This window comes from Medicago truncatula, chromosome 8, assembly GCF_003473485.1.
Source record: "Medicago truncatula cultivar Jemalong A17 chromosome 8, MtrunA17r5.0-ANR, whole genome shotgun sequence".
Classification (NCBI taxonomy): Eukaryota; Viridiplantae; Streptophyta; class Magnoliopsida; order Fabales; family Fabaceae; genus Medicago; species Medicago truncatula.
Window position 1 is genome coordinate 26,940,566 of NC_053049.1, and position 27,778 is coordinate 26,968,343.

General features: G+C 32.6%; 1 protein-coding gene across 1 annotated transcript; it reads left to right on the plus strand.

Annotated features, from left to right (window-relative positions):
- The first annotated feature begins 3,426 nt into the window (after positions 1 to 3,426).
- LOC25502767 (receptor kinase-like protein Xa21) lies at positions 3,427 to 27,078 on the plus strand. The gene is made up of 4 exons (XM_013590321.3): positions 3,427 to 4,085; positions 10,334 to 10,549; positions 24,433 to 26,418; positions 26,611 to 27,078. The coding sequence occupies exons 1-4, from the start codon at positions 3,464 to 3,466 to the stop codon at positions 26,961 to 26,963; spliced, it is 3,177 nt and encodes a 1,058-aa protein (XP_013445775.3). The 5' UTR covers positions 3,427 to 3,463; the 3' UTR covers positions 26,964 to 27,078.
- The last annotated feature ends 700 nt before the right edge of the window (positions 27,079 to 27,778 follow it).

A 27,778-nucleotide genomic window follows, 5' to 3' on the forward strand; every position in this document is an offset into this window, starting at 1 on the left:
AGCATGAAAGATGCAAGATTGAAGCCTGTTTGAGAAGAGAAAGAAGGGAAATTCTGACCTATCTATCGCGCAGGGTCGTGCATGCCATTGCACTGACCGTGCGCCCCTTCTAGTGAGACCGTGCCCAATTAAATTCACAATGTCGAGAGCACGCACGGACCGTGCGTGTGAAACGCACGACCGTGCGCGATTGTAACTTCCAGATTATACTGTTGTGCATTGAACCAAGCACGGTCGTGTGCCTTGCAAGCACGACCTTGCGCGTGGGCCTAAGCTGATTTAGTGCAAAATTATGTTCCGATTTGGGCTGTTTTTAAGACATAGAGATCTACTCACTCATGTTCATCTTGGAATATTTAGTGACAATTGTTTCCATTGAATCAAAGTCTTTATTTTTTCTGCAACCCTAATTTCTTGTTCTTTACAATTCTGCAACTTTACTTTCAGCCGTTTACTTTCATGTCTTTCTACTCCATTACTTTAATCTATTTGTCTATGATGAACATGAGTGATTAGATCTCTATGTCTTGGGATTGTTGGATGAGTATAATGACTTAATTCCTATCAAACCAAGCCTAGAACCCTAATCTTATGTGAATCTATTTTCTAATTTAATCTCACCGTTAATAATTCATATTTCAAATACTAATCGAAGGATCGAAAGATGAAGGTTAGTATATTAGAACAAGTGAGATTATAAAAGTTTTGCAAAACATGAGAATAATTTTGTAAACCTTGAGACCTTAAAGTTTCGTTCTTAATGGATTTCGATGGCAATCAACCATGAGAATAGGTTTGATTGCCATTGAAATACACTTGTGGATTCCGAAAGGAAACATAAAATACATTAGAGAAACTTGTCTTTTGAAACGGATTTAACCTAAGATTAAAATATAGGTTTGGGTTGTGAATGAATTGTCGTTACGACTAACCAATAATCCCGAGACGCTTTTTATTATCTGAATTTTATATCAATCAATCTGCTAAACTTCTAAACTTTAAACCTTTCAGCTAATGATATTTAGAAAGGAAATCGGTAATTACAACAACTCCTTGTTGAACAATATTTTACTACTTTGATAGAACCGTACGCTTGCGGATTTCACATCAGAATTCAGTAGTTATGATTTAAGTCAAATATTTTTTATGATATGACGGTTATGATTGATTGAGAATGTAAAAAAAATATATCCAAGATGCTAAAATCTGTGTGTATTTGTAGCCAAATTAATTGTTAAAGTTAAACTATGGTATGAGTCCTTAATAATGGAAATTACACCGAAGGAGTTTCAGTGCTGTTTAATTTTGATTTTTGTATGTTAAATTAGTTTCTGAATGTGTAATTTTTGTTAGATCTTTAGTCTCGAGTGGCGGATCTTGAGTTAATTTGTTGGGGGTGCCAAAATTTTATGGAATATATATTAACTGGTTTCAAGTATTATCAATAATTAATAGCTGGATAAGTGGTATAAAATGTTTTAAAGGAGCAAGAGGAAGTGGGTTTGAATCCCCTCAAAATGTTTATTTTTTATTTTTTATGCAATAATAGAAGATTAAACAAGTAAAAAAAAGATGGCAGATTAATTTTTGTTAGATTGATATTCTAGTATTTTGCGATATGTTTGATTCAGATGACAAATTGATTTGGAAAGCAGAAAAGGACGATGAGTATGATATGTAAAAATAAAAAGTGTCTATAGGCTTTGTATGGAAGGTTCGGTGGATACATCGCATTTTCAAAGACCAGGTTTCTGGGCTGGATTTAGCGGTTAAAGGTTTTCCCGAAAATAAAAAACTAAGAAGCCCGGATACAAATACAGGTGCGGATACGCAAATCTTTTTAAATTTAGGATACGATACGACCGAGATACGTTAACAAATTTTTTATACTAAAACCTATTTGTATGTAAAATACTTGAAAATAAACTTCGATTACTCTTCACTATTATGTTATTATAAAAGTCACAATTTTTTTTAAAAACAATACATGTGATTAAATGAAAAAATGTAAAGGTTTTCTTATAAACCATATTATATTTTCATATGTTTTGTTATCGAGAGAAGAATAATTAAAAGAACTCAACATATATTTTATCTAATGTTGATTAACTGAATCACCCCTCTCTCATTACCTTCATTCACAAGAAGTATAATTTTAAGTGGTTCACCGTGAAACAATTCTACTAATGCATATCTAAAATTGAATCATATATATTTGTCATGAATTTTTACAATATTGTCTCACTTGTTTACCCTTCATCTTTTTTTAGGATACATATATGCGAAGTATCTTATAAGTATCCTTGTCTATTTGTGGAGTATCATATAAGTATCCAATAATATATTTTTTAAAAATTAAAATAATTAATTCTGATACTTCATGGGTACGTATCCGCGAGTATCCGTGGAATATTGGTATCCGATACGGGTACGTCTCCGTTTTGTAGTATTCGAGCTTCATAGATTAAAAACTTCGTCTCATGAATGTGTCGAGGTTGTTTGCCTACAAAAGTTCGTTTAGAGGATAAAGGTGTCCAATACCCTACAAAGTGTGTTAGTTGTGTTTCTTCTGATTAAGATTTGGCTCACGTGTCTTTTACTTCGCCATTTGCAATCCAAGTTTGGATTGAGGCTGACATTTGGAACGACATTCAACAGACTGTCACTGACACTAGTTTGACAACAGAAGCGATCTTTATGTTGTTACAACGTTTCACGGCAGAACAACAGCGTGATCCCAAAACGATAGATGCCTTCCATAGTAGGCATGTAGCTGCCGTACATTTTTAGGATTTCTTAACATGTGCCATAAGGGCATAAGTTATTAATATAACATGTGCCCTAAGGATACAATTATTTTACAAATATATTCAATAATGTGTTCCCATATCAATTAATTAATATAAAAACGCTTGAGTTGTTATATTCATTAATTGACGTGACAATACATTATGCATGTGCAAAATATTATGCATTGACATAATATACTAATTTTTTTTTTTTTTTTACATTAACATAATATACTAATTAAACTCAAATAAAAATACCATTATTATTTTTTTCCACAAGAATGCGCGAAGATGAGAATTAAGAGGTAGAAAATCAATGCTTAATAGTCATCGTCGGATAGTAATGAATTATTCTTGGACATATTAGAATTTTCCATGCAATTATGTACGCTATACTCTTGTCCTTTTTTCATTGACTGACTTTTAAATTGCAACTTGGGCAAAAATCATTCCAATATCTATCTATCTATCTAGACTTGGTTGATTTGAAGCACTGCCCCTACCAACACTCTCGGTATGAGAATCTATCACATTTACACAAAATGACGAAAAGTAGAGAGTGAAATAAACGTTAATATTATTAATAATAGCGTAGGAAACTCATTTTTAAACCACTATATATGTATCATCCCATCAGCCCCTTGCCTCGTCTCTCATACACACACTAAGGAAAAATGGTGAATGTATTATCTCGTCTCTTACTTTTTTTGATATCATTGCATTGTTTTGTGGCTTGCTTAGCTACGAATACAAAAAACATCACAACTGATCAATCTTCACTTTTAGCATTCAAATCACTAATTACTTCAGACCCCTATGATATGTTGTCTAATAATTGGTCAACATCCTCTCCTGTATGCACTTGGGTTGGTGTCACTTGTGATGAGCGACACAACAGAGTCCATAGTTTGAATCTCCAAAACATGAGTCTTAGAGGTATTGTTTCCCCAAACCTGGGGAATTTGTCGTTCCTTGTTATACTTAACCTCTCCAGCAATAGCTTCAATGGTCAGTTTCCTAAAGAGATATATCGGTTGCATCGATTGAAGGTTATTTCTATCGCCTTTAATGAGTTTGTTGGAGGAATTCCTGAAGCGTTGGGGGACTTATCACAACTTCAAATTGTGCATCTTGGCGCTAACAATTTTAGAGGTTTTCTTCCCCAATCGATTGGTAATCTTCGCCAGTTAAAAAGTTTTGATATTAGTGGAAACATGTTGTTTGGACCCATACCTCAAACAATTTCAAACATGTCTTCACTTGAATATCTTGCTTTACATCATAACTACTTTTCAGGTAATGCTAGCTCTGATATTATGTGTCATATTTTCTATATTTCTTGTATTCACACTATTTATGATTTTATAATTTCAATATTGGATTTATTACTCCTCCCGTACCACACTAACAGCTGCACATATGACTAATTTATAAAAATTCATAATAAACTCCACAGAAATTGGGCGTGGAAGCCCAAATTATGTGTCATGAAGTATTTGCAATGTCATTTACATCAAGAAATAACAAAAGATTAATGATAAAGTTGACAATAAATATAAAAAACATTGAAATAATCATTAAAAAATATTATCTGAAGCATGATTCTATCGTTTTCCTAAACTTGGAGAATCTTTAGGCATGACAATTGGACCCAGGCCCAACGGATACCCGCATAAAATACCCACAATGGGTAGGGTAAAACCCCGCTATCATGGGTCTGGGGATGGGTCCGGGTAATACCCACAAATTTAATTGAAGATGGGCACGGGTAAGGGTATTATACTGCCCAGCCCCGCAACCCCGCATATACATATTTATTTAATATCATAAGTAATTTATTTATTTTTAGTGTATAATTAAAAAATTTATTTAACCTAAACCAAAAAACTGCTTAATACAATAACAACTCCATCCTGCCGGTGTAAAGTTTTTAAAGATATTTTGGATGTTTTTAATTTGACTAAATACTAAGATTCATATTTAATTTTAAAAGATTTAAACCATAGTTTTATTTCAATTGTGATATTTTTATTGTCTTTTCATAGTTAAAGTGCGGGTAATGGGTGCGGGTACAGGCACTTAGGTACCCATAGGGTATGGGAAAGGGTACTAAAGTTGTTGTCCACGACGGTACGAGCACGGGTACGAGTAATTTTTACAAATGCGGGTATGGGGATGGGCATTTGTAGTACCCTACCCATTAGGTACCCATTGCCATCCCTAAGAATCTGTCATTCCTTGTTAAGCTTGACCCGAAAAACAATAGCTTCGATGGTCAGTTTCCTAAAGAGTTATGTCGGTTACACCGATTAAAAGTTCTTCATATCAATTATAGTGAGTTTGAAGTTGGAATTCATGTAATCCTGGGAAACTTATGAATTTATTGGCAACATTCAGTGGTTGAAAGAATTGGATACTGGTCACAACAGACCAATACCTCAAACAATTTCAAACATATATTTACTCAAAGTTTTCTATTTATTTTCTTACTGCTTTTCAGGTACTACAACCTCAGATATAATGCGTCATCTTTGTTTGTTTTTCACTATTTGTGATTTAAGAATTTTAATATAGAATTGATTACTCTTTTCCATAATATTTATTATGCATTTGACCATTTTACATATATATTAAGAAAAGATGAAAATGAAAGAAATATAATTGTTATTTTACTAATTTATTCTCCTTTTCTTTTTATAAATTTTACTAATTTTTTTCATGAATTATTTACCATTTTTTTGCTGCATAATATCTTAGAAGTAATGCACATGTTATTAATTAGATTTTACAATTAAAAATTAGAGTCCAAATCATTGACATGACAATAAAGACATTTTAACTATGTTGACATCCTAAAACTACTACCTTTCATTTGCAACACTATGATGAATATTATAAAAATGAAAAGCAATTTTGGGGGATTTTTGAAAAATAAAAAAAATAAAAAATATCTCATGCTTTGGAATGGCTAGGTGATATGCGGTTTGATAACGTCGACATTATGTGAGAGGAAGAGGAAGAGGGAAAGGAAGAGGAAGAGGACGCGGAAGAGGAGAGAGAGGTGCAAGAAATATCAAAGTGATTGAGTGTTTTTCTTTTGCTTTTTGCTTGTTGTTCAGATTTATGACTTTTTTTTTTTGGAAGAAGAAGAATAAGAAGAAGAAGAAGAAGAAAAGGAAGAGGAAGAGGAAGAGGAAGAGGACGATGAAGTGGACAAGGAGAGAATGATCAAAGAAATATCAAAGTGTTGAGTGTTTTTGTTTGCTTGTTTTTTCGATTTATGACTTCACTCCCTCCGTCCCATAATATAAGGAAAAAAAACTCATTTTCTTTGTTCCAAAATATAAGCAAAAAAGACAAACTTTTATCCTATTTAATCTTGTTTTTTAAAAAAATCTCTTTCCCAAGAAAAACTTTTGTTTATTCTCATAAAATTAAATGCAAATTACATTCAATTTTCTATCTCTTTCATTTTTTCCATAACCAATAGCCAATGAAAATTGTTTTTATTATATCCTCCTATAAAACGTTTTCCAAAGAAAACACAAAAAACTATACTCTAAATTCTTATGTTTAAGTTTTCTTAATAAGTGTGTTTTTTTTTTTTGCTTATAATTTGGGACGGAGGGAGTATTTTGGTTTTAGTCCTCCGATTTATTACTTTTTTTTTTGGTTTTGGTCCTCCATTATATGACTCAGCCAAATGTTTGTCACGTCAACCTCTATTTGCCAAATCAGTTTTTTTTTAATAGTAAGGACTAAAATCAAAACGTTTGCAACTTACATGGTTTGTTTTTTGTTTTTTTTTTAAAAAAGAAAAAATGCATGAACGAAAACCAAAATCTCGCCAACTTACGGGGACTAACTACATATTTAAGTCAAAATTATATCATGTCCAATAAATTTTCAAACTTACTCTGTCAAGATAAAATTAGTTTCTAATATTCCTCCATTCCATTTTCCTGATATTGAAATGTTAACTTGAAGAGGAAAATTAAAATATAAATATCAATCAATGTCATTCACATCTTAAACATTAACCGAAGATTCTCCAAAGACACAACATGTGTTCCCACTATTACAAATCGTGTTAGGTTATTAAAAAAAAGTAACGGTATTACCTACAAATTTCTTAATGCACAATTTGTTAATTCCATGCACAATTTGTTAACACAATGAATCATTTTTAGGCTGTATTGAGTGTTAAGATGGGGACAAATCAAAGTTATAATACATGTTTGCAATCTGCTTCACATTCATAACATATTTGGTATCTAATGTGATTAGAATTGGATTTACATTTTTTGTGCTTCTGGCAATCTCATCTATTCAATAAAGAACCATAGTTAGCTATTCCTATTCCTCCAAATTATAAAAAAGCAGTATGGTTAAACAATTGACCTACCACAACATATGAAAATCTATTTTGAAAAAAGTTATAACAAACGGATCCATTATAAAACTTTCTAACAAATAACTATCAACATTTATAAGTAAATTTTTCTATTAAATTTGTTTCGGATACAAATATTTTCTATTAATATAACATTTATGTCTTACAACCATTTTTACTGTTATATAAAAATAAATAATAAACTATATGTACATTAATTGGCTTAGTTACAGTTTTTCTCCCTTTTTTGTTCGATTTATGGAATTTTGTCCTTCATTTCTAAATTCGTAATATTGGTCCTTTAATTTTTCCAACTTGTGGTGAGGTACAATATAAAATGATGTGACATTATACAAATTGAATCCACATATTAAACTTAAACTTTTATTACTTGTAAATTCTATATTCAATAATTAATAGTAAGTTCCAATTAATCTAATTAAATAAGTAAAAAAAAAATCTAAAAACCATAAATTGAAATTGTTTAATAAATAAAAACCGTGAACCGTAAAATTCCATCTTTATCCATCATTTACAACCCAAAGACCAAGGATGCAGTACTGCGATTTTCAATTCGGCTAAAAACCATGAACCTTAACTTGTAACTCATTGCATGATTCTTTTAAACAACATAAATAAACCTTCCAACGTAAACAACAAGCAAACATTATTGTGACTAAATCAAACAACAACCCTATAAATATAACCCAAGAGAATTCAATAAAACCACCCAAATACTTTATTATTATTTTCAATTTTTATATTTTGTCCTTTGATGCATATCTCTTTCTTTTTCAACTCCTCTTTCAATTCTGACGTTTTACCCATAAATTGCAAAGCAAATGTTTTACCATATACATTCTACACCCTTAAAATTGCTGTCATTTTATCGGGACAATTGTGAGTGAACCGAAGGTCTAAAGAGACCGCAATTGAGAAGATGATTGACGAGAGAAGAAGCAACGTTGTATGAGAAGATAGAGAGATGAAATGAAAGTATATATAAAGGTTTTTATTTATGATTAAAAAGATATAACTTTATAATTTTGGTGGTGTGCTTTTCTTAACTTTATTTAAGATCTCAAGTTCGCGTGTCAATTTCTGTGGGTTGGTTCAACTTCATACAAAAAAACAATCTAAGAAAAAAATTCTTGTTTCTAGGGTTGAATTGAGAAAAAAATTGGGGATTCTAACTTTATAGATTTTGTTAAGTTTTATTTATTTATTTATTTATTTTTAGCAAGTTAAGGTTTATTTCTGTTGCTTAAAATATAAAGAAAAATTAATTTTGGTCGATATGATGGTTAGATTTTTTGTTCATACAAATGTACTTGGATGTTAATTACTAGATTATACTAGAATTTTATAGTAACTTTTCAATGAAATTATTGGTTCCCAATGACCTTACATTGGTCACTATCTCCTAATCAAAATTTTAATTATAAAAAATAAATAGCCCCAAAATAATGAACTTGGACATTACGTTGATACTTAGATGTAAAAGTTACACATATGCATGTAAAATTCCACCGCCTAACAACATGACTTTCTTGAGGGATGTTAGATTTGACAATAACAATTTAAATGAAAGTCTACCAACTGATTTTATCAACAGGCTTCCATAACTTGGAAATCTCACTTTATGCAACAATCAATTTGAAGAACCATTCCAAGATCAATTGACAACTCACATTGATGCACTCTTAGATTTTACATCAAAGAGATTATTGATGAACCATTCCTAGATCAACATGGGATGTCTCTTTCCTAATCAAAATTTTAATCAAAATTCGTAGATCAACATGGTAAATTATATGATAGAAAAATATTCTTTTTTTTAAAGGATGGAAAATAAAATATTATTAACAATTCATATTAATATTGTAAAACAACTTATTTTATAAGACAATTTTATTTTTAGTGATGAAGGTAGTATTTAACTATTTATTTTGATTGGGTGTTCGAACTATCCTGATTAAGTATTTGTCTTTCCTTTTTTTTCATTGTTAAATTAAAGGTGATAACCAGCTTTCAGGTAAGATTTTGTCGTTGACAACAATGTCTGTTTTGCGAAATCCGTATTTCTAAGATTTTATTTAAGATTGGCCGCAATCCAATTTTTTTTTAAATTTCCATAAAACTATATATCTCTTTCCAATTTATTATCACTATAATATTCAAATTTTAGTTTAAGACTGTAACAAAAAAAAAATTTAGTTTAAGATGTAATAGATCCCACAAGTCACAAAAAGAGCGGTTGAGGCATCATAACACTGGTGGTTCGATTAACTTATAAGTCATCTATTATTAGCTATCAACTAACTTATTATGAATATGAAATTAAATGAAAAACATTTTTTTTTCAATTAAGACAACAGTTGTAAAAGTTAGAAAAAAATGACAAGCTTAAAGCTAGTAAACTTTTTAGTTATGAACTCGTAATCAAATAACGGTTACCAAATATATCTTTTTTAATTAGTCATATGAGCTTATAAGTTATAATCTATTGATTATAAGATAACTTATTGCTTGCTAAAAAGTCTCATAATTCTTCTTAACTCGTAAAAGAATTTCTTAGTAAAAATACAAAATTAAAAGTATTTGCCTTATAGGATCCTCAATTCTTTCACCGCTTGTTTGGAAAAAAATAATCCCAATCTGTGACAATAGACTAGTTAATAAATATATCTATTTTATTTATAATTTAAATTTTATTCAAAAAGAAAGGAAAAGAAAAAATAAGGACATGCATAAACATATTTTATTTAGAACACTCTCGAAATATCATCCCTACGTTTTTAACCAATAAGGAAACACACTAAATAGTGTTGATTCCTACAATCCCAACTAGCATATTTTAGTCAGAATACTCGTAAAAGAATTTTTTAGCAAAATATTACTAACACCAATACCAAGCACAAGACGTACAAGATATCCTCAATTACAAGATGACACAAGCGAATCAGCAGATACATCGCTTAAACCTGTAAAATCGCTAACCAAATACAGACAAAGCAGCATAACACCAAATAATTCCAATCCAAAAATAGAAAATGAGTCAAGATCACAACATGTCAAGTCAGAAAATTTGATGACTTGTCCGAATAAATAAATAAATATTAAATGTGATATTAATGTTACACACATGCAGGTGAAATTCCATCGCTTGACAACATGACATCTTTGAGGGTGGTCGAATTTGGCTTTAACAATTTAAATGGAAGACTACCAAATGATTTTTTCAATCAGCTTCCTCAACTCGAATATTGTATTTTAAACAACAATCAATTTGAAGGAAGCATTCCACGATCAATTGGTAACTGCACATCGTTGATACACATATATTTAGCATCAAACTTTTTGACAGGTATGTTTTATTTTCTATCTCGACATATTTACCCGAAATAAGATGCGTATTGATCATTTTCAATTATTTTACATTTCATAGAAGCATTTAAAAAGCATTCATTTATTTATTTTTATTGAATTTTATCTTTTTATTTTAGAATCATTTTCTCTTAATATTCTTAAATAAAATAGTCTCTTAATTGAAAATGTTCTTTAATATGAACAACTTTTCGTAAAAAAATGCATAGTTAACCCTTAAGAAATAGAATTAAAAATTCAGAATAAATTATTTTCATAATTTTCTCATCACTAGATTTAATGACGTGTGTATATGTGTGTAGTTGGATAATAAAGTGTTAAGTCCAATGAAATAATAAGTGGTTTAGTCTAAGTGTGTTTGGTATGGCGGCGGTAAGAATTGATTTTGATAAAATTGAGTTTAAGAGAATTGATTTTGGTTAAAAGTGAGTTGGATATGAATGAATTATGTTTGGATACATTTATTTAAAATTGATTCTTATGAGTTGATGTTGTTTGGATAATTTGAATCAAAATATATATTGAACATTAAATGACCAACTTACCCTTTTAATTTATTTAAATTATAACCCTTTTTTAACATTATTTTATTTCTTTTTTCATTAAGTTAACTTTTTTTTGAAGAATTCATTAAGTTAATTTAACTTTTGGATCACTGATAATAAAAATAAGCTACGACCAACCCAACTTTGAACCAAAAAAAATGACTTTTTTTTTCACAACAAAAGAAACTTAATTATGACCCAACCCAATAAAAAAGAAACGGAAAGAAATAAATGCAAGAAATCTGCTCTTTATCCAAACATTTTTGCTCGTTTCTAAAGTAAATATCAAAAATACCCTTACACATGTTAACTTAACTCACGTGAGTTAACCCACGTTAGTTTTAATTTCTACGTGAGTTAACTCACGTTAATTTTAAACAATGACTCCAAGGCACCCCTTTTGCTGATACAACAACCACGGCTCCAACCAAAATTGTGCTACTTTTTTTTTTTTTTTTTTTTTAAACAATGACTCAAAGGCACTCCTACTGCTTCTTCTGGTATTGTGGCTACTTAAGTTTAGAAAATGTATATCATATCGTACTCTCAAGAAGATTGTGTAATGGCGTTTGTCCAGGAAACTTGGTGAGAATTTATTTTGTCATTGATCTAAGATATTTTATATGCGAAGATGAATCTAGCTTTCAATTAGAACAAAAACCCCAAATCATTTTTTTACAATCTTTTGCATGCAATTTGTCTTTCACACGTTCCCGATAATCCTTGTCTCAAGCATCATTATTGATTGAAGAACAACAAACATATGCTTTGGTTGGTGCTTGATATCAGTGGTGCTTGTAGTTCTCTCTTCATTCTGATTTACTAAATTGCTTTAGTATAGATTGTAGAGCAAGATGATGATATATGAGCAGGACTTTTACACATACAAAGATGATACAATTTGTTCCTGTATGTGGTTGGCCCTGTGTTATTTTGAACAGTATTATCAGAGATTGATGCCTTCAATTTACTATGTAGCTTTGTTTGTCTTGGAACTAACAATTTCCAGATAGGGATGCTAATAGTTTTTCAGTCTGGATTATGGCAATGCAACACATTTCAAGAGTTGTTGTTAAACTTGGTTAGTTATTAGTAAGGTTTTTTGAGCAATCTTCAAAAGTTGTTGTTAAACTTGGTTAGTAATTTTAATAAGGTTTATTGAGCAATCACATGGTTTGTTGTGGAACCTTTATCTTTTAGGAGCATATGACTGTTGAGCCAAAACAACTGAAATTGTTGCGTTTTACTCTATTGGAGGGTTTTCCTAGGTTTGCCTTGGAGTCATTGTTTAAAATTAACGTGAGTTCACGTAGAAATTAAAACTAGCGTGAGTTAACATGCGTAGGAGTATTTTGGTCATTTACTCTGGGAATGAACAAAAGTGTTTGGGTAAAGAGTAGAATTCTAACTGCAACCCAATTAACTAAAAAATAATTTATCTTGATTTGTACCCTCTACTGTGTATCTCTTCCGTTTTTCCACAACTGGTACAATGGTTCACACCCTTTATCTCTCAATATTGTTTCTTTTTCCTGCATCCCTCCATAATTTCCTTCCATTCTACAATTTCTTCATCATTTAGTACTTATGTTATGGCCTTCAATTTAGATAGGGAAATTCAGATCAATGTTGTTGTAAGTTTCAGAAGTAAAATTCAACAAGTAGTTGGTGTGAATACTGAATCTGGGTGAAGTGAAGAAGAAAGTTATGGATAATTTGGTAAATAACACCAATCACAGAAAGTTAAAATCCCAACTTGATTTTGCTTTGTCGTGGAAGCTTCAATTTGTAGCTTTGGCATGACCTACGTTTGGGGATAGAATCACGTCGCCCAGAATCGATTTTCATGTTATCCAAACAACACACTTTTCGTTCAAACCGTGTTTGAGCATAACGTGCTTTTGGCTACAGAAAACGTGTAACCAAACAAGCACTAAAAAGGTTCTAGAGAGGTGTAGAAGTCGGTTAGTAGTATAAAAACAGAGTATTAAACGTATGCAGCAGAGAGAAGTGTCTAGAACTCTCTCGTGAAATGCGTAGAATATTATTTTATGATGTGTGCATAACTCTTCCTTAGCAATGTCTTTCTTAGACCTCTGGTACCTTCTCCATTGAGTCCTTGTCATGGGATTCTTTCCCTTGTAGTTGTTGCTATAAGCATACTTTTTCAACTCAAAGGTAGTACAATTTTTGTTGTTATCAACAACACTGATGCTTCTTTTCACCACATTGTTCTTCCCATGTTGCACATTCTTATGGGTAGACTGAACCCATTTCTGGTTGGGTGCATAAGGAACCAAAGTTTTTCGTTGACCACTCTTATTGACATAATTGATGGTCGAAGAGTTATTGATGAAAGGAATATAACTCTTTGTAAAGAAAAACTTAGGTCTATGATCACCATACCATTTGCCCCTTTTCTTAGGTTTTGGGATAGAATCTTCGAGGCCTTTAGTTGCCTCTTTGTCAAATACAGCACTACATCTAGGGCAGACCATTACCTCAAAATTCTTCTTCATCTGTAGGGTAGGTTGTCTTTAACTTATCGTCAAACTGAAGCTCTGGAGTAGTCTCTTCGACGTGTTCTACATCTTTAGTGATGTCCACCATTTGACATTCTGCAATATCAGTTTTTGTTTCCACTTCTGCTTCGACAGATAGGTTTTCAACAACATCAATAATTGAGTCGACCATATTGCAGTCTGCAATGTCAGTGTACATCATACTCGCATCTTTCAAAGGATCAGAGTCTAATTGCATTTGAGGCTTTGGCTTTTTTCCAAATTTCAATCTGCCTTCATTGAGACCCTTCTGAACCAAATCCCTGAGAAGGGAACATCGATAGGTGTTATGTCCCATAAAATTATGGTATTTACAAAAATCTCTTTTCTGACGTTGTTCTAGTGGTGGGGTTTTTACATCCTTAGGTGCTACCACTTGACCATCAGCAACTAAGAGATCATAAATCTTGTCGCATTTGATTACGTCGAATGTATATGTTTTTGGAACATATCTTTCATTGCTTGGTTCGATATGATTATTCCCATCAGAGGGCTTTAACGATTTACACGTATAAGGGGGCCTGTCTTAGTTCAGCAATGTCAACCTCCTTTGTTTCGACATCGCCGAAAGCTATGTCAAATTCTTGGTTGCTTTCATCTGATTCAATATAAGCAACCTTTTCTCTTTTGTGATATTTCTAAGTTCTGGCCTTTTCATCTTCAGCCATATTGAGGATTACAAAGTCAGCAGGAAATATTAGATCATTAACCTTCACAAGCACATCTTCAAGTACACCAAAGGGATAAGAAATTGACCGATCAGCTAGAGTGAGGGTCATTCTTGTTGGTTTTGGCTCTCCTCCTCCAATCTTCTTCATCATTGAAAGGGGCATCAAATTGATACTGGCCCCTAAATCACATAAAGCTCTCCCAATGCCTACCGGCCCAATGGAGCAAGTAATAGTAAAAGCACCATGATCTTTAAGCTTAGGAGGATGTTTGCTTTGAAGAATAGCACTACAATTCTCGGAAAGAGAAATGTTCTCATCATCTTTTGGCTTTCTTCTCCCCGTTAACATTTCTTTCATGAATTTAGCATGAACCGACATTTGATCGAGAGCTTCACCAAAAGGAATATTCACCTGAAGTTGTGAGAAGAGTTGCATGAATTTCTTGATTGTCCTTCCTCCTTCTTCTTCTTTTGGGCTAGATGAGGGTATGGAAGCTTCACATAAGATGGAATAATTTGTGGTTTATCCCCATCCTTCAAAATTTGGCTCTTAGACTTTCTCAAGATCGAGTCTTCATCTATTAACTTCTCACTTTTTTCTCCCTCTGTTTTTTTCTTCCTTTCATTTTCAACTACACCTTGATCACTCTCTTTTTCAACTTCAACATATTCAGTTTCTTTTTCAACTACTTCCTCAACTTCATCATCTTCTTTTACCTCTACAACCTTTTCATCATCCTTCTTAGGAACTTTAGGAACTAAAGGTGTCAAAACCTTTTTGCTCCTCAACTCAATAGCATTGCAAGTCTCATTTTTAGGGTTCTCCTTAGTATTACCTGAGAATCCCCCTTTGTTCTGTTCAGCCAACTGCTTAGCTAATTGCCCAAGTTGTGTTTCAAGCAATTTCCTTGAGGCTTCATTGTTCTTCCTTTCAAGATCTTGACTCTTCTTCATTTCTTCAATGTTGCTTTGAGTCATTTTCATGAAATTCATCATTGTTTCCTCAAGACCTGAAGGCTTTCTTTGTTGTTGTTGTTGTTGAGGATTAGGCATCAAAGGATTTAAGGTGTTGTTGTTGGAGTAACTCAAGTTAGGGTGCTTGTTCATGGAGTAAGGGTTTTACCTCTGATAGTTCACATAGTTGGCTTCTTCACTAGCTCCCTCATGTACACACTCACCATTAGGATGGCCCTCACCATACAAATCACACCGTATTGCAGCTGCTTGTTGTTTGTTAGACAATTGGTAAGCATGTACCTCCTTGGTTAGAGTTTCGATTTGCTTATTCATGGCTGCTTGATTAGCTAGTATGGAAGTAGTGTCACTTACCCCAAAAACACCTCTTTCTTTCTTTTTTGCTTCAGCATGGTACTCATTGCTGGCCAAGTTTTCAATTAGAGTTTGAGCTTCGTGATCAGTTTTTACCCTTAGACTACCTCCAGCTAAGGCATCTAGAAACATTCTGTCGCTATGAGTTAACCCTTCAGTGAAGAATTGGAGATATTGTTTATCAGAAAACTCATGGCCTGGACATCTCTTCAGTAACAAATTGAATCTTTCGCAAGCATCATAAAGTGATTCACCTTCACCTTGCTAAAAGCTTGCTATTTCTTGCTTCTTATCCAAGTACTTGGACATAGGGAAATACTTTACCGGTTAAAGTGAACGGGAATAGCCTGAGTTTCTTTTGGTCTTCAGTAACATTTGCTGGAGGAACACAAAACTCACAAGTTTCAGCAAAGTGGCTTAGATGTTCATGAGGGCTGATGGTCTCGATACCATCAAATTGTCTTTCCTTCAATCCATTCTGAACTGATGCTTTGATGTCAAAAGCAACAGGATTAGCAGGTCGGAACACATGAGTTAGGCGACCACGGTGATTTGCTAGCCCATAATCTCCCAACTTAGGCCTTGCTGCTGGTGGGTTAACCTCTTCCATTGTGATTAACTTAGGAGAGGTGGTTGTTTTAGTTTCAATAAGTGTCGGATCTGGTAATGTGTGTGTGTACCCAGTGGAACTGACTTAGATAACCAGACAACTTTCCGGTTAGCTCTTGCAGTCCTTTCGATCTCAGGATCGTACTCGAGGTCTTCGGAACTACGTCTACATCGCATAAACAGCAAAATACCTCAGTAGCACTGCACAATACAAAATAATTAATGAATACTGAAACAAGAAATAATTTTTAAAACAGAAAATAAATTGCAGAAATCCTAAATTAAAACGCAATTGCCTTGTTGAAATAAATCAACAGTCCCCGGCAGCAGCGCCAAAAACTTGATAGATATTTGGCAAGTGTACCAATAACTATCGAAGTAGTAATAAATATCGTTCCACAAGGATTGTATTAATTCCAATTATAGCAAGTACGTTATTATTTTAGGATATGTAAAAGTTATTTTCATTGCCATAAGCAGATGATTTTTGTGTAACAAACGTAAGTAAAAAGTGTTGAAAAGATGATTAAAGAAGAATGATTAAGCCGATGAATCCCCTATTGTTCTATATTAGTAGTTACCTCCCTTATTTACTAATTACTATTCATTCTTTACGACAAATTAACAAATTGGTTTTGATCAATCTCTTGAATCAAAACCCTTTCCTAAGTTATAACCTTTTAATCTCTTAAACCGATTGAATAATCGCGGAAGCGATGTCAGGATGTTAATTCATATGTCATGATTCTCAATTTCCTATCTCTAGCTTCCTATGTTGAATCAAACAGAATTACTAATTCAGGATTAAAAGCTAGGGTTAGTAGTCATTCAATTCCTAATATCAATTCATATAAATTCAAGAAGCTAGGGTTAATAGTCATACAAGCAATTATATGAAAGCAATAAACACAAGTGATTCTGAATAAAGACTGAATAATATATTAAATAAGAGAGTATCAACTACTAAACCATATATTACAAAGGTTCATCATGGCTCAATCATACCAAGAGTTTAGCTACTCATGGTTTTACGATTATAAACATAAATAAGAGTGAACATACATAAATCTGGACCAACTATGAGTTGGTATGAGATTCAGGGCTTGTTCTTCAGTCTCCTGGTGTCTTCTATGCTCAAAATCGCACTTCACAATCGATACCCCATTCTTCGCCGCAACTGGCTTTATATAGAAAAAATTTAGGGTTCCAGAAAAGCCCATCATCGTGCCACGATACGATCCAATCGTGGCACGATTGCTTCACTAATCCTATGTGGCAGCAGACAAAACCTAGCATCGTGGCACGTTACATATTACTTCATGCCACGAAATTTCCAGCGCTCAAACCTTTGTCCCACGTTCACCTATCGTGCCACGAACAAGCTCCATCGTGGCACGATGATTCACTCTTAGGAATTTTTTCATCTTTTTCTCAGTTTCTTCTCTTTGAGCTCTTGTTCCTGTTTTGGTCTGATTTAACAATGATTTACAAGCAGTTGTCTCTCTAGATGTCATAAAAATGACATAAACATAACTAAAAACTAGTGTTGATGCAACATCATCAGGAACACCAGCGGTGAATAGGGGTATAAAGAAACACAAAGATAAAGAGAGAGAGAGAGAGAGAGAGAGAGAGAGAGAGCAAATATAAAGCAATTATACTGGTTCCCCCTACAATCCAAGAGTAGTTTAATCCTATTGCACTATGATGGTCGGATTATATAGGCAAGTGTACCAAATCATTTACCAAATAATAAAGTGATAAGTAGAGTATCATATCCACAGTGATTGTCGTTTCGTCTAAACAATTCACATTACTTATTTGAGAACAATAAAATAAATAAAGAAAGAAGGGTTTAGAGTTTTTCAATTTAATCTGTTTGCATAAGAGAAAAGTTACTTGTTTGATTGCAGAATGTTAGCGACGGTTAGGATTCAATCCACTCTATTTATTTCTTGGAACTAACTAACAGTCAAGTCAAATTCAGTATTCTAAGTCAACTATCTAAGTGATGAGTTTGTCGGGACGTGATAACCTACTCAGTATGTCAAGTTGCGCCTGGTGGTCGCATAGTGAATATTACGTGCGGGGTCTTACTCTCTCAGTCGATTTCGGTTTATCCTTCCACCTGTTGCGTTGTACCTGCTGGTCACACGGTGATCCTTATGTGTAGGGTCTTACTCCCTTAGGGGTAATTGAAACATAAACTTAAATTAGAATTCCTAAATTTCTAAAGGTATGATGACCATTGTTACTCAAGGTTCTCTCATATATGAATCTAAGAAGTACATAGAACACTCTATCTCTCGGTAGTTCTACAAACAGGCAGCCCTATCAGTGTCTACCTTACCAAGGTGCGAGGAGAATGGACTTATTGGGTTGATTTAAGTGGTGAAGTCACTTGTTTCCTCAATTACTAACTAGTTACTAACTAATTACTTTCTGGTTATGCAGATATAAATATCAATATTAGGCCATGTCACTACCTAAGTGCCTAAATCAGGTTTATGCTTCAGAAGAGACAAATCTTACGCACTATAGTAAAACTAAATAGTAAATAGAAAATAACTGAATAAAGGACATTAAATCAAATAGTTATCCAACAAACAGAATAGAGGTTCATCTTAGAACCCTAGCATAAAAAGATTTAGTTACCCATGATAACTAAAAACAAGTTACAAAAGAAATAAAATATACCCAAGAAAAACCTTGAGTGGGGAGAGAGACTCCTCCCTTGAAGCACCTAGTGCTTCCTTCCTCATGAGAGAGCTGGGAGGAGCAAGGCCCCCCATTTCATGTGCCAAGTGCCCCTGTGCATGTTTCTAGGCACCTGGCACCCCTATCTGTGCGCTTGGTAGTGCCGATGATGTTGAAATCGTCGGTTTCTTCACCTTTTCGGGTGTTTGCTTCTATGTAAGATGTCCTCTATAACACCCTATTTCTATTAAAGTGATAAAAAAAACGTGAATAAAGCATATATTCAAGAAATAGACACTACGTCTTCAACAAAAACCAAACATACATGCATACATAAATATTCTCAACAGTCGTAGCGGATATAAATCATACATCTCCAAAAATATCATCAATACATGAAATCTCCAAAACCTGGCATATGTGCAAAGTCTCCATAATACAAATCCAGCATAAACAATCTAGAATAATCATAAAGACAAATATCCTAGATCAGAGCCTACCCCAAGACTCAAGAGGAAACGATAACGGAGATAGCTCCCGCTATCCAAGCAATCCCCAAGCAACTCACCAAATGCAAACTAATCCTGCACTTCGTCTACCCATTCATACAAACAGGTAGGCGATCAAAAACCACTGGGGGTAAGATTTACATCAATCAGAATCCAAATAACAAGTATGGAAAAGTAAGCATGTTAATCCGTAACATTAGAGATAATCAACAACAAATATGTATACTACATTCAATTAGATGGTCACAACATTCCACAATTACATAAATGCATAAATCAACAACATCACATATGCACTTATGACACTATCTATCAATTATCTAAACATATATATGCAATGTTCTAGACTCATCTTGATGCATGTGGTACCGTCATGTCCAATGTCTAGGCCGTCACCCATGATGCAACAAAAACATCAAATGTAAGGTTACACTCCCGTCTTACATTACTCTGAAGTAAAGGTTCACACCCTTTACCACCAAATGCTTATGATGCATGGACATACAAGTAAGACTCGACAATGCAACTACGCAACAACAACAATGTAGGAGATCACCTCCGACTACATTGAACAACTCCAACTACATTTGAATTACCAAGTATTCATGTCCACACAACAGTAAGACACAATCCAAACAATAATCATCACCACCTATCATTATCAACATGATTATGATCACAAGTATCAACCAATGTCATCACGATTATTCAATTACTCACAATTCAAGTAAAGGAGGGAATACAACGCACTATGATAAACATCATGTTCATCACATAGAGATCATTCACATATCTTCATATAATCATATAAGGCTATTCACAAAAGATTTATAAGGTAATCGGTCTTAGAGATTATTTTCGACAAGATTCGTCTCTCATTTTGCAACTTTAAATTAATTGAGACTCTAGGGCCTCGACTATGTATACACTTAGATCACATATGAGTGTAGTTGAATATACATGCGTGTTTCACTGGCCGACTACGAGAAAATCATCAAAATCATAAAGTTACGACAAGTTCGTATCATTTTACTCATAATGCAAAACTAATTCATTTTCAAAACAAAACCAAGTTAGATCCTTACAATATAGGTTAAATATTCTTAAACAACTTAATTGAACTCATAGTACACAAGTTTTGAAGTTGGAAACAATCCATAAGTTTTGGGTTGACTTAGAATTAGTTATGCGGAATTTTCATAAAATTTCACTCAAACCTCCTTAGAGTATTTTCGTCATAACTCAAAAATCAAAAATCATTTTAAAGTCAAACCAAAGCCACTAGAAAGCTAACACAATTATATAAAACATTCATGTTTACACCAAAGGTCAATTCAAAATATAAATGTGTGAAAAAGACGCAAGAACGCGAAACAGGGGATGCTGTCACTGTGCAGCTCGCCCCGGCAAGTGAATCACTCGCCTTGGCGAGTTGACACACAGAAAGCACCTCCTACTCGCCTCCAACTCTCCATGGCGAGTTGTGACAAGTTGCTGGAGTTCTGCTTCGGAGAAAACCCATTTTTCACCCCAAAATCCCACTTTTGACTCCCCAATGTCCAAATTTGATCCAAAGTTTGTCTAAACGTTTCTAAACATGAAAAGACACTCAAATCCATATAAAAACTTGAATCAAACTTCATTTTAACAAAAATCACCACTTGATCCATTTTTCAAGAAAACTTCAAGAACAACACAAATTCACTTCAAGTTATATGGTTAAGATTACCCAAGGTTTCAATCATCAACAACAACTACTCATAATCACAACAACAACAATCAAAAGTGAATTCATCAACAATTCATCAACAACAACATTATACTTCATCAATTTTGAGAAAAAACACAAGTATACACATATATACATAACTTATTATTATTTTCAACATATATATCAACATTACTGTAATGTTTTTATCAAATATCTTTTTATTCTATATGTGAAACAGCGTTAAATATTTGAACCGCACTCGTTGCAGGTTTTATGTGCTTATTGCATAAATAAATTTTTATGTTTTAATATTAGGAAATCGAATCAATATAATAAAATTTTAAAAATTCATGAGATATGATAAAATTTTGAATACTCATGACTATTTTCAAAACATCAATATGTATGTAGTATTTTTAATAAATGTAAATTAATGAGATTAATAGATTGAAAAAGATTAGAATAAATTGTTTTCCTACATCAGCGTCATAAGAGAGGAGAAAAAATTGTTTATGACATAAGAGATGAAACAAGTCGCATGTGGATGGGTGATTTTTTCCCTTCTTCATTTTAATAATAATGGATGGCGAAACGACGATCACTTACCGGCTCAAAATTAATCACCATCCTAGTAACTTAGTAAAATAATGGTTCTCACTTGAAACATTAAAAAAAATAATCCTCACCATGAAATTACTAAATTACCCTTACTTACAAAATGACCAAACTACCCTTTTTGCACTAAAATCCATTATAATGCACCCAATGATAAATAATCACACATAAGGACATATAAACACATATTAAAATAATTAAAAATAAATCTAACGAAAATCGGGCTGTTTCATCCTCGAACATAGGAACAAAATTCCTCCCTTTCTAAGGCCTCATAAGGTCTCTTGAATCTTCATTCTTCATCTTCCCAAGATCTTCTATCAAATCTGTGGATGTCTTGCTTTGCCGATATGCATGATCTCTTCGTGAATTTACCACAAATTAAACATCATAAAATTGCTATGTTTTGGGAATAATAGAATTACAAACTCAAATATAGAAAACATTACAAATGTTTCGAAATCAAAAGTAATTGATCTAATATTCCTCCATTCTGCTTGTAAAACCTATTGAAATTGATTGAAAAACATGCTAAAAATAACGTAATTTGACCTGTCATCACAGCCCCAAACTTAACTTGTTGTTTATCCTCAATTATCGAAAGAAAAACATATTTTATTCTTTGCATTTTTTCAGGAATGTACTTGCAAAAGTACAATAATCAATATTATAGGGTTTAATATTTTATTGATCATGCCTTGAGAAGGCTTTAAAGGGTGGTATTTATAGCCCTTTGTGGGCCTGTTTTATCGTGACTTAAGCTTCAAGTAATGAGGGTACTTAAGTCTTTCTGCCGAGCTCTAGAGGCTTCTAGAAGTTGGTTGAGGCGGCACCCTGGGGAGGGTACTAAATAGTAAATAGAAAATAACTACATAAAAGACATTTGCCCACTCTAGTCATCACATGAATGTACCTTGCTATAAATTTGAAACAATTCTAAACAGACAGTCAAAATCAAATTATATACACACTTTGAGGATTTTAAGGGTTGTAATGTGGCTTAGGTTAAGGGTGGATATATTTGGGAAAGTAGACTAACAAAGCAACTTGGAGTTAGATTATCTACCTAGGGATTCCCACTAAACATTTATGCGCTGCCAACCTTCAATTTAGTTCTTCTGCCACATCATCATTTTGGTTAACAGAAGGACTAAATTGAATTTTTTTACAAACTTAAAGGACTTATGCGTGACCAAAATAATTTAAAGGACCAATCTGCTACAAACCTCAAACTTAAAGGACTTATGTGTGATCAAAATAACTTAAAGGACCAATTTGTTACAAATCTCAAACTTAAAGGACCCCGAGTGTAGTTTAGCCTATTAAATATTTTGTTATTTAATATATAAAACACCGTTATATATTTCAATCACGTTAATTGCGGGTTTTATGTGTTTATATCTTCCGAGGTATATTTTAATGATATGATAAAATATTAAAAACTTATGACTATTTTTAAAATATCAACATTGATGTAGTGTTTCTAATAAAAAGTATTATATGAAAAATGTAGTTAAATATTTACACCACATTCATTGCGGATTTTATTTGCTTATATTTGCATAAGCAATTTTTTTTATATATATCACTGATAATATTTTAAAAACTTATGACTATTTTTATCATGTCAACATTATATTAAATATTTTGTTATTTAATATGCAAAACACAGTTAAACATTTACACCACGCTGGTTACAGATTTTATGTGGTTAAATATGCGAAAACAGTTTTTTTATGTATCGATATGAGAAAATTTTGAAAACTTATTATTATTTTCAACATATATATTAACATTACTGTAGTGTTTTTATCAAATATCTTTTTATTCTATATGTGAAACACCGTTAAATATTTGTACCGCACTCGTTGCAGATTTTATGTGCTTATTGCATAAATAAATTTTTATGTTTTAATATTAGGAAATCGAATCAATATAATAAAATTTTAAAAATTCATGAGATATGATAAAATTTTGAATACTCATGACTATTTTCAAAACTTCAATATGTATGTAGTATTTTTAATAAATGTAAATTAATGAGATTAATAGATTAAAAAAGATTAGAATAAATTGTTTTCCTACAGCAGCGTCATAAGAGAGGAGAAAAAATTGTTTATGACATAAGAGATGAAAATAAACTGTTTTCCTATATCTATGCCACAAAAAATTAGTTTTTTTATTTACAAAATGACCTTTATACGGATAAGATAAAATTTTGTCGGAGTACGATTTTATTATACTATACTATAGTAGGAGAAACACACGAATGGATGGCGAAACAAGTAGCATGTGGATGGGTGATTTTTTCCCTTCTTCATTTTAATAATAAATAAAAATTAAAGCACATAAAAACCAAACATCATCCACCATAAAACTAAAAATCCAACTGTTGAAAAGAATTCATGATATTTCAAGAAAGACAAATTTATTGTATTTAGCTTTTTACTTTTTTTTTAATATATAAATTTAATTTCTTTTTTATTTTTCTAATAATGTCAATTATTGTTCAATCATATTTATGAGAAGACATGAACTATAGTTTATTGTCCCTTTTGGTATTCGAGAAATAACCATGAATACCATCTTAATAAAATTGTTTCTTATCCATTTTCAGGTACGATTCCCGAGGAGATTGGCTATCTTGATAAACTTGAGCTGTTATACTTGTATAACAATAGCTTAAGTGGATCTATTCCTTCCAAAATCTTCAACTTGTCATCACTCACTGATTTGGAGGTTAATCAGAATAGCCTCTCAGGCACACTTCCATCAAATACGGGATATAGCCTTCCTAACCTGCATAATCTACACTTGTATCAAAACAATTTTGTTGGAAATATTCCAAATAACATATTCAACTCTTCTAAGCTTATTGTATTTCAATTGGATGACAACGAATTCAGTGGAACTTTACCCAATACTGCTTTTGGAGATTTAGGATTGCTTGAATCATTTAACATAGATACCAACAATTTGACAATTGAAGATTCTCATCAATTCTTTACTTCCTTGACAAATTGTAGATATTTGAAATATTTAGAGCTATCAGGGAATCATATATCCAATCTTCCTAAGTCAATTGGAAACCTAACTTCAGAATTCTTCTCCGCAGAATCATGTGGAATTGATGGTAATATTCCCCAAGAAGTTGGAAACATGACCAACTTGCTACTTCTTTCTATTTTTGGGAATAATATAAGTGGACCAATACCTGGTACATTCAAAGGGTTGCAGAAACTTCAGTATTTGGATCTTAGCAGCAATGGACTACAAGGATCATTTATTGAAGAGTTTTGTGAAATGAAAAGTGTGGGTGAGTTGTATCTAGACAATAATAAGCTCTCTGGAGTTTTACCAACATGTTTGGGAAATATGACTTCTATTATAAGGTTATACATTGGATCTAACAGTCTCAACTCTAAGATACCTTCCTCTCTTTGGAGTGTCATAGATATCTTAGAGCTAGATTTGTCCTCTAATGCCTTCATTGGTAATCTTCCAACTGAGATTGGGAATTTGAGAGCAATTATACTATTAGACCTATCAAGAAATCAGATTTCAAGCAACATTCCAACAACCATCAGTTCCTTACAAACATTGCAGAATCTCTCCTTAGCAGATAATAAACTGAATGGATCAATTCCCAAATCACTTGCTCAAATGGTAAGCTTGATCTCCTTGGACTTGTCCCAAAATATGTTAACTGGTGTTATTCCAAAATCCTTAGAATCACTTTTGTATCTTCAAAACATCAACTTCTCATATAATAGATTACAAGGAGAGATTCCTAATGGTGGACGGTTCAAAAATTTCACAGCTCAATCATTTATGCATAATGATGCACTTTGCGGCGATCCTCGCCTTCAAGTACCTACATGTGGTAAGCAAGTTAAAAAATGGTCAATGGAAAAAAAGCTTATATTCAAATGCATACTTCCCATAGTTGTGTCAGTCATTTTGGTTGTTGCGTGCATCATACTTTTAAAACATAATAAAAGGAAGAAAAATGAAACTACTCTTGAAAGGGGTTTGTCAACTTTAGGAGCTCCAAGAAGAATATCCTATTATGAAATTGTGCAAGCAACTAATGGATTCAATGAGAGTAATTTCCTTGGAAGGGGGGGATTTGGCTCTGTTTATCATGGGAAGCTTCTTGATGGTGAGATGATTGCAGTTAAAGTAATTGATTTGCAATCAGAGGCAAAATCAAAGAGCTTTGATGTAGAATGCAATGCGATGAGAAATCTACGACATCGAAATCTGGTAAAGATTATCAGCAGTTGCTCAAATCTTGATTTCAAATCATTGGTGATGGAGTTCATGTCAAATGGAAGTGTAGACAAATGGTTATATTCAAATAACTATTGTCTAAGTTTCTTGCAAAGGTTAAATATAATGATAGATGTTGCATCTGCATTGGAATATCTTCATCTTGGTTCTTCAATGCCTGTGGTTCATTGTGATCTAAAGCCTTCCAATGTCTTGTTGGATGAAAATATGGTTGCACATGTTAGTGATTTTGGTATTGCAAAGCTCATGGATGAAGGACAATCTAAAACTCATACACAGACTTTAGCTACTGTTGGATACCTTGCACCAGGTCATTCTTCTCTTTACGTAACATTTTATTCTGTGTTTTGAGTCCTAACCAATCTATTTGATTTTGTTAACAAAACAAAAAAAATCTACGACACAAACATCTGTAATCAACATGTTATATTAGTAATTAATGTGTCTAAGCTTTATTTTTAAGAATATTTTATAAATAGTAATAACTAGTACTAACTTGCAGAGTATGGATCTAAGGGAATTGTTTCTGTGAAAGGAGATGTGTACAGCTATGGGATTATGCTAATGGAAATCTTCACAAGAAGAAAGCCAACAGATGATATGTTTGTTGCAGAACTAAGCTTGAAGACATGGATCAGTGGATCATTGCCTAATTCAATTATGGAGGTCATGGATTCAAATTTAGTCCAAATAACTGGGGACCAAATTGATTATATATTGACTCACATGTCATCTATTTTTAGTTTAGCCCTGAGTTGTTGTGAAGATTCACCTGAAGCAAGAATCAATATGGCAGATGTTATTGCGACGCTAATCAAAATCAAGACTTTGGTTGTTGGCGCAAACACAATCTAGTTATTTTCAATATTGTTTTTGGATTGATGTCTTGCTACTTCCTGTTTGTCCTTTCAACAGTCTTTGTTGTTGTATGAGAATGAAGTACATTATTTTCTTAATATATTTTCTTGCTACAGGTGAATAAGGATCATTACAAAAGCATGTAAATCGTGTGTACTCTATCCATTTATGTTGTATCCCCTCTCAATTTTTATTTATTTTGAATTTAATTTGAAGTCTATTAATGGTGCAGTCTTTGGAGGAAAGTAGTGAGCGTCTTGATTGACTCATTGTGTAAGAATGGGAAGAAAAGATCTTCTATTACTGAACTTTCTAATCAGTTTTTGGTTGAATATTTCTGTCTTTTATGTTATAGCAGGTGGTGTCTAGTCTACTTACTAGGTTGCTACATAATTGTGCAGAAAAATATAGTTGGACATGTTTGTTATCATTGTGGATACATTTATAATCAAATTTTATTTGTACTTTAAGCTCAAGGTTGTTGAAGTATATTAAGAAGCCTAAGGGACAACTTGGACAAAAAGTGAGATGATATTTCCTTTCTTACCAAGTTTCTCAAGCTTTATGTCTTTAATATAGTTTAGAGAAGCTTCAAGTTTCTCAAATGTCTCTAATATAATTTTCAAGATGTGGTGTTGCTAATTGAATGATGATGAAGATGGTCATAGACATATTAAAAGCCAAAGAGGATACAAGTCAAGAAGAGCCCAGGACAAGGAAATATATGAAGATGAAGATGAACTTTAAGATCCTAAGCTTGAAATCATTATCCTGTGTCAAAAGTACAAAAGCAGATTATATATCATACATTT

Excerpts from the sequence above, each read along its gene's own strand:
- LOC25502767 (XM_013590321.3), top strand. The coding sequence starts at position 3,464 with ATGGTGAATGTATTATCTCGTCTCTTACTTTTTTTGATATCATTGCAT. Across the intron at positions 10,550-24,432 it reads AGCATCAAACTTTTTGACAG|GTACGATTCCCGAGGAGATT; the intron begins GTATGTTTTATT and ends ATCCATTTTCAG. Across the intron at positions 26,419-26,610 it reads TGTTGGATACCTTGCACCAG|AGTATGGATCTAAGGGAATT; the intron begins GTCATTCTTCTC and ends ACTAACTTGCAG.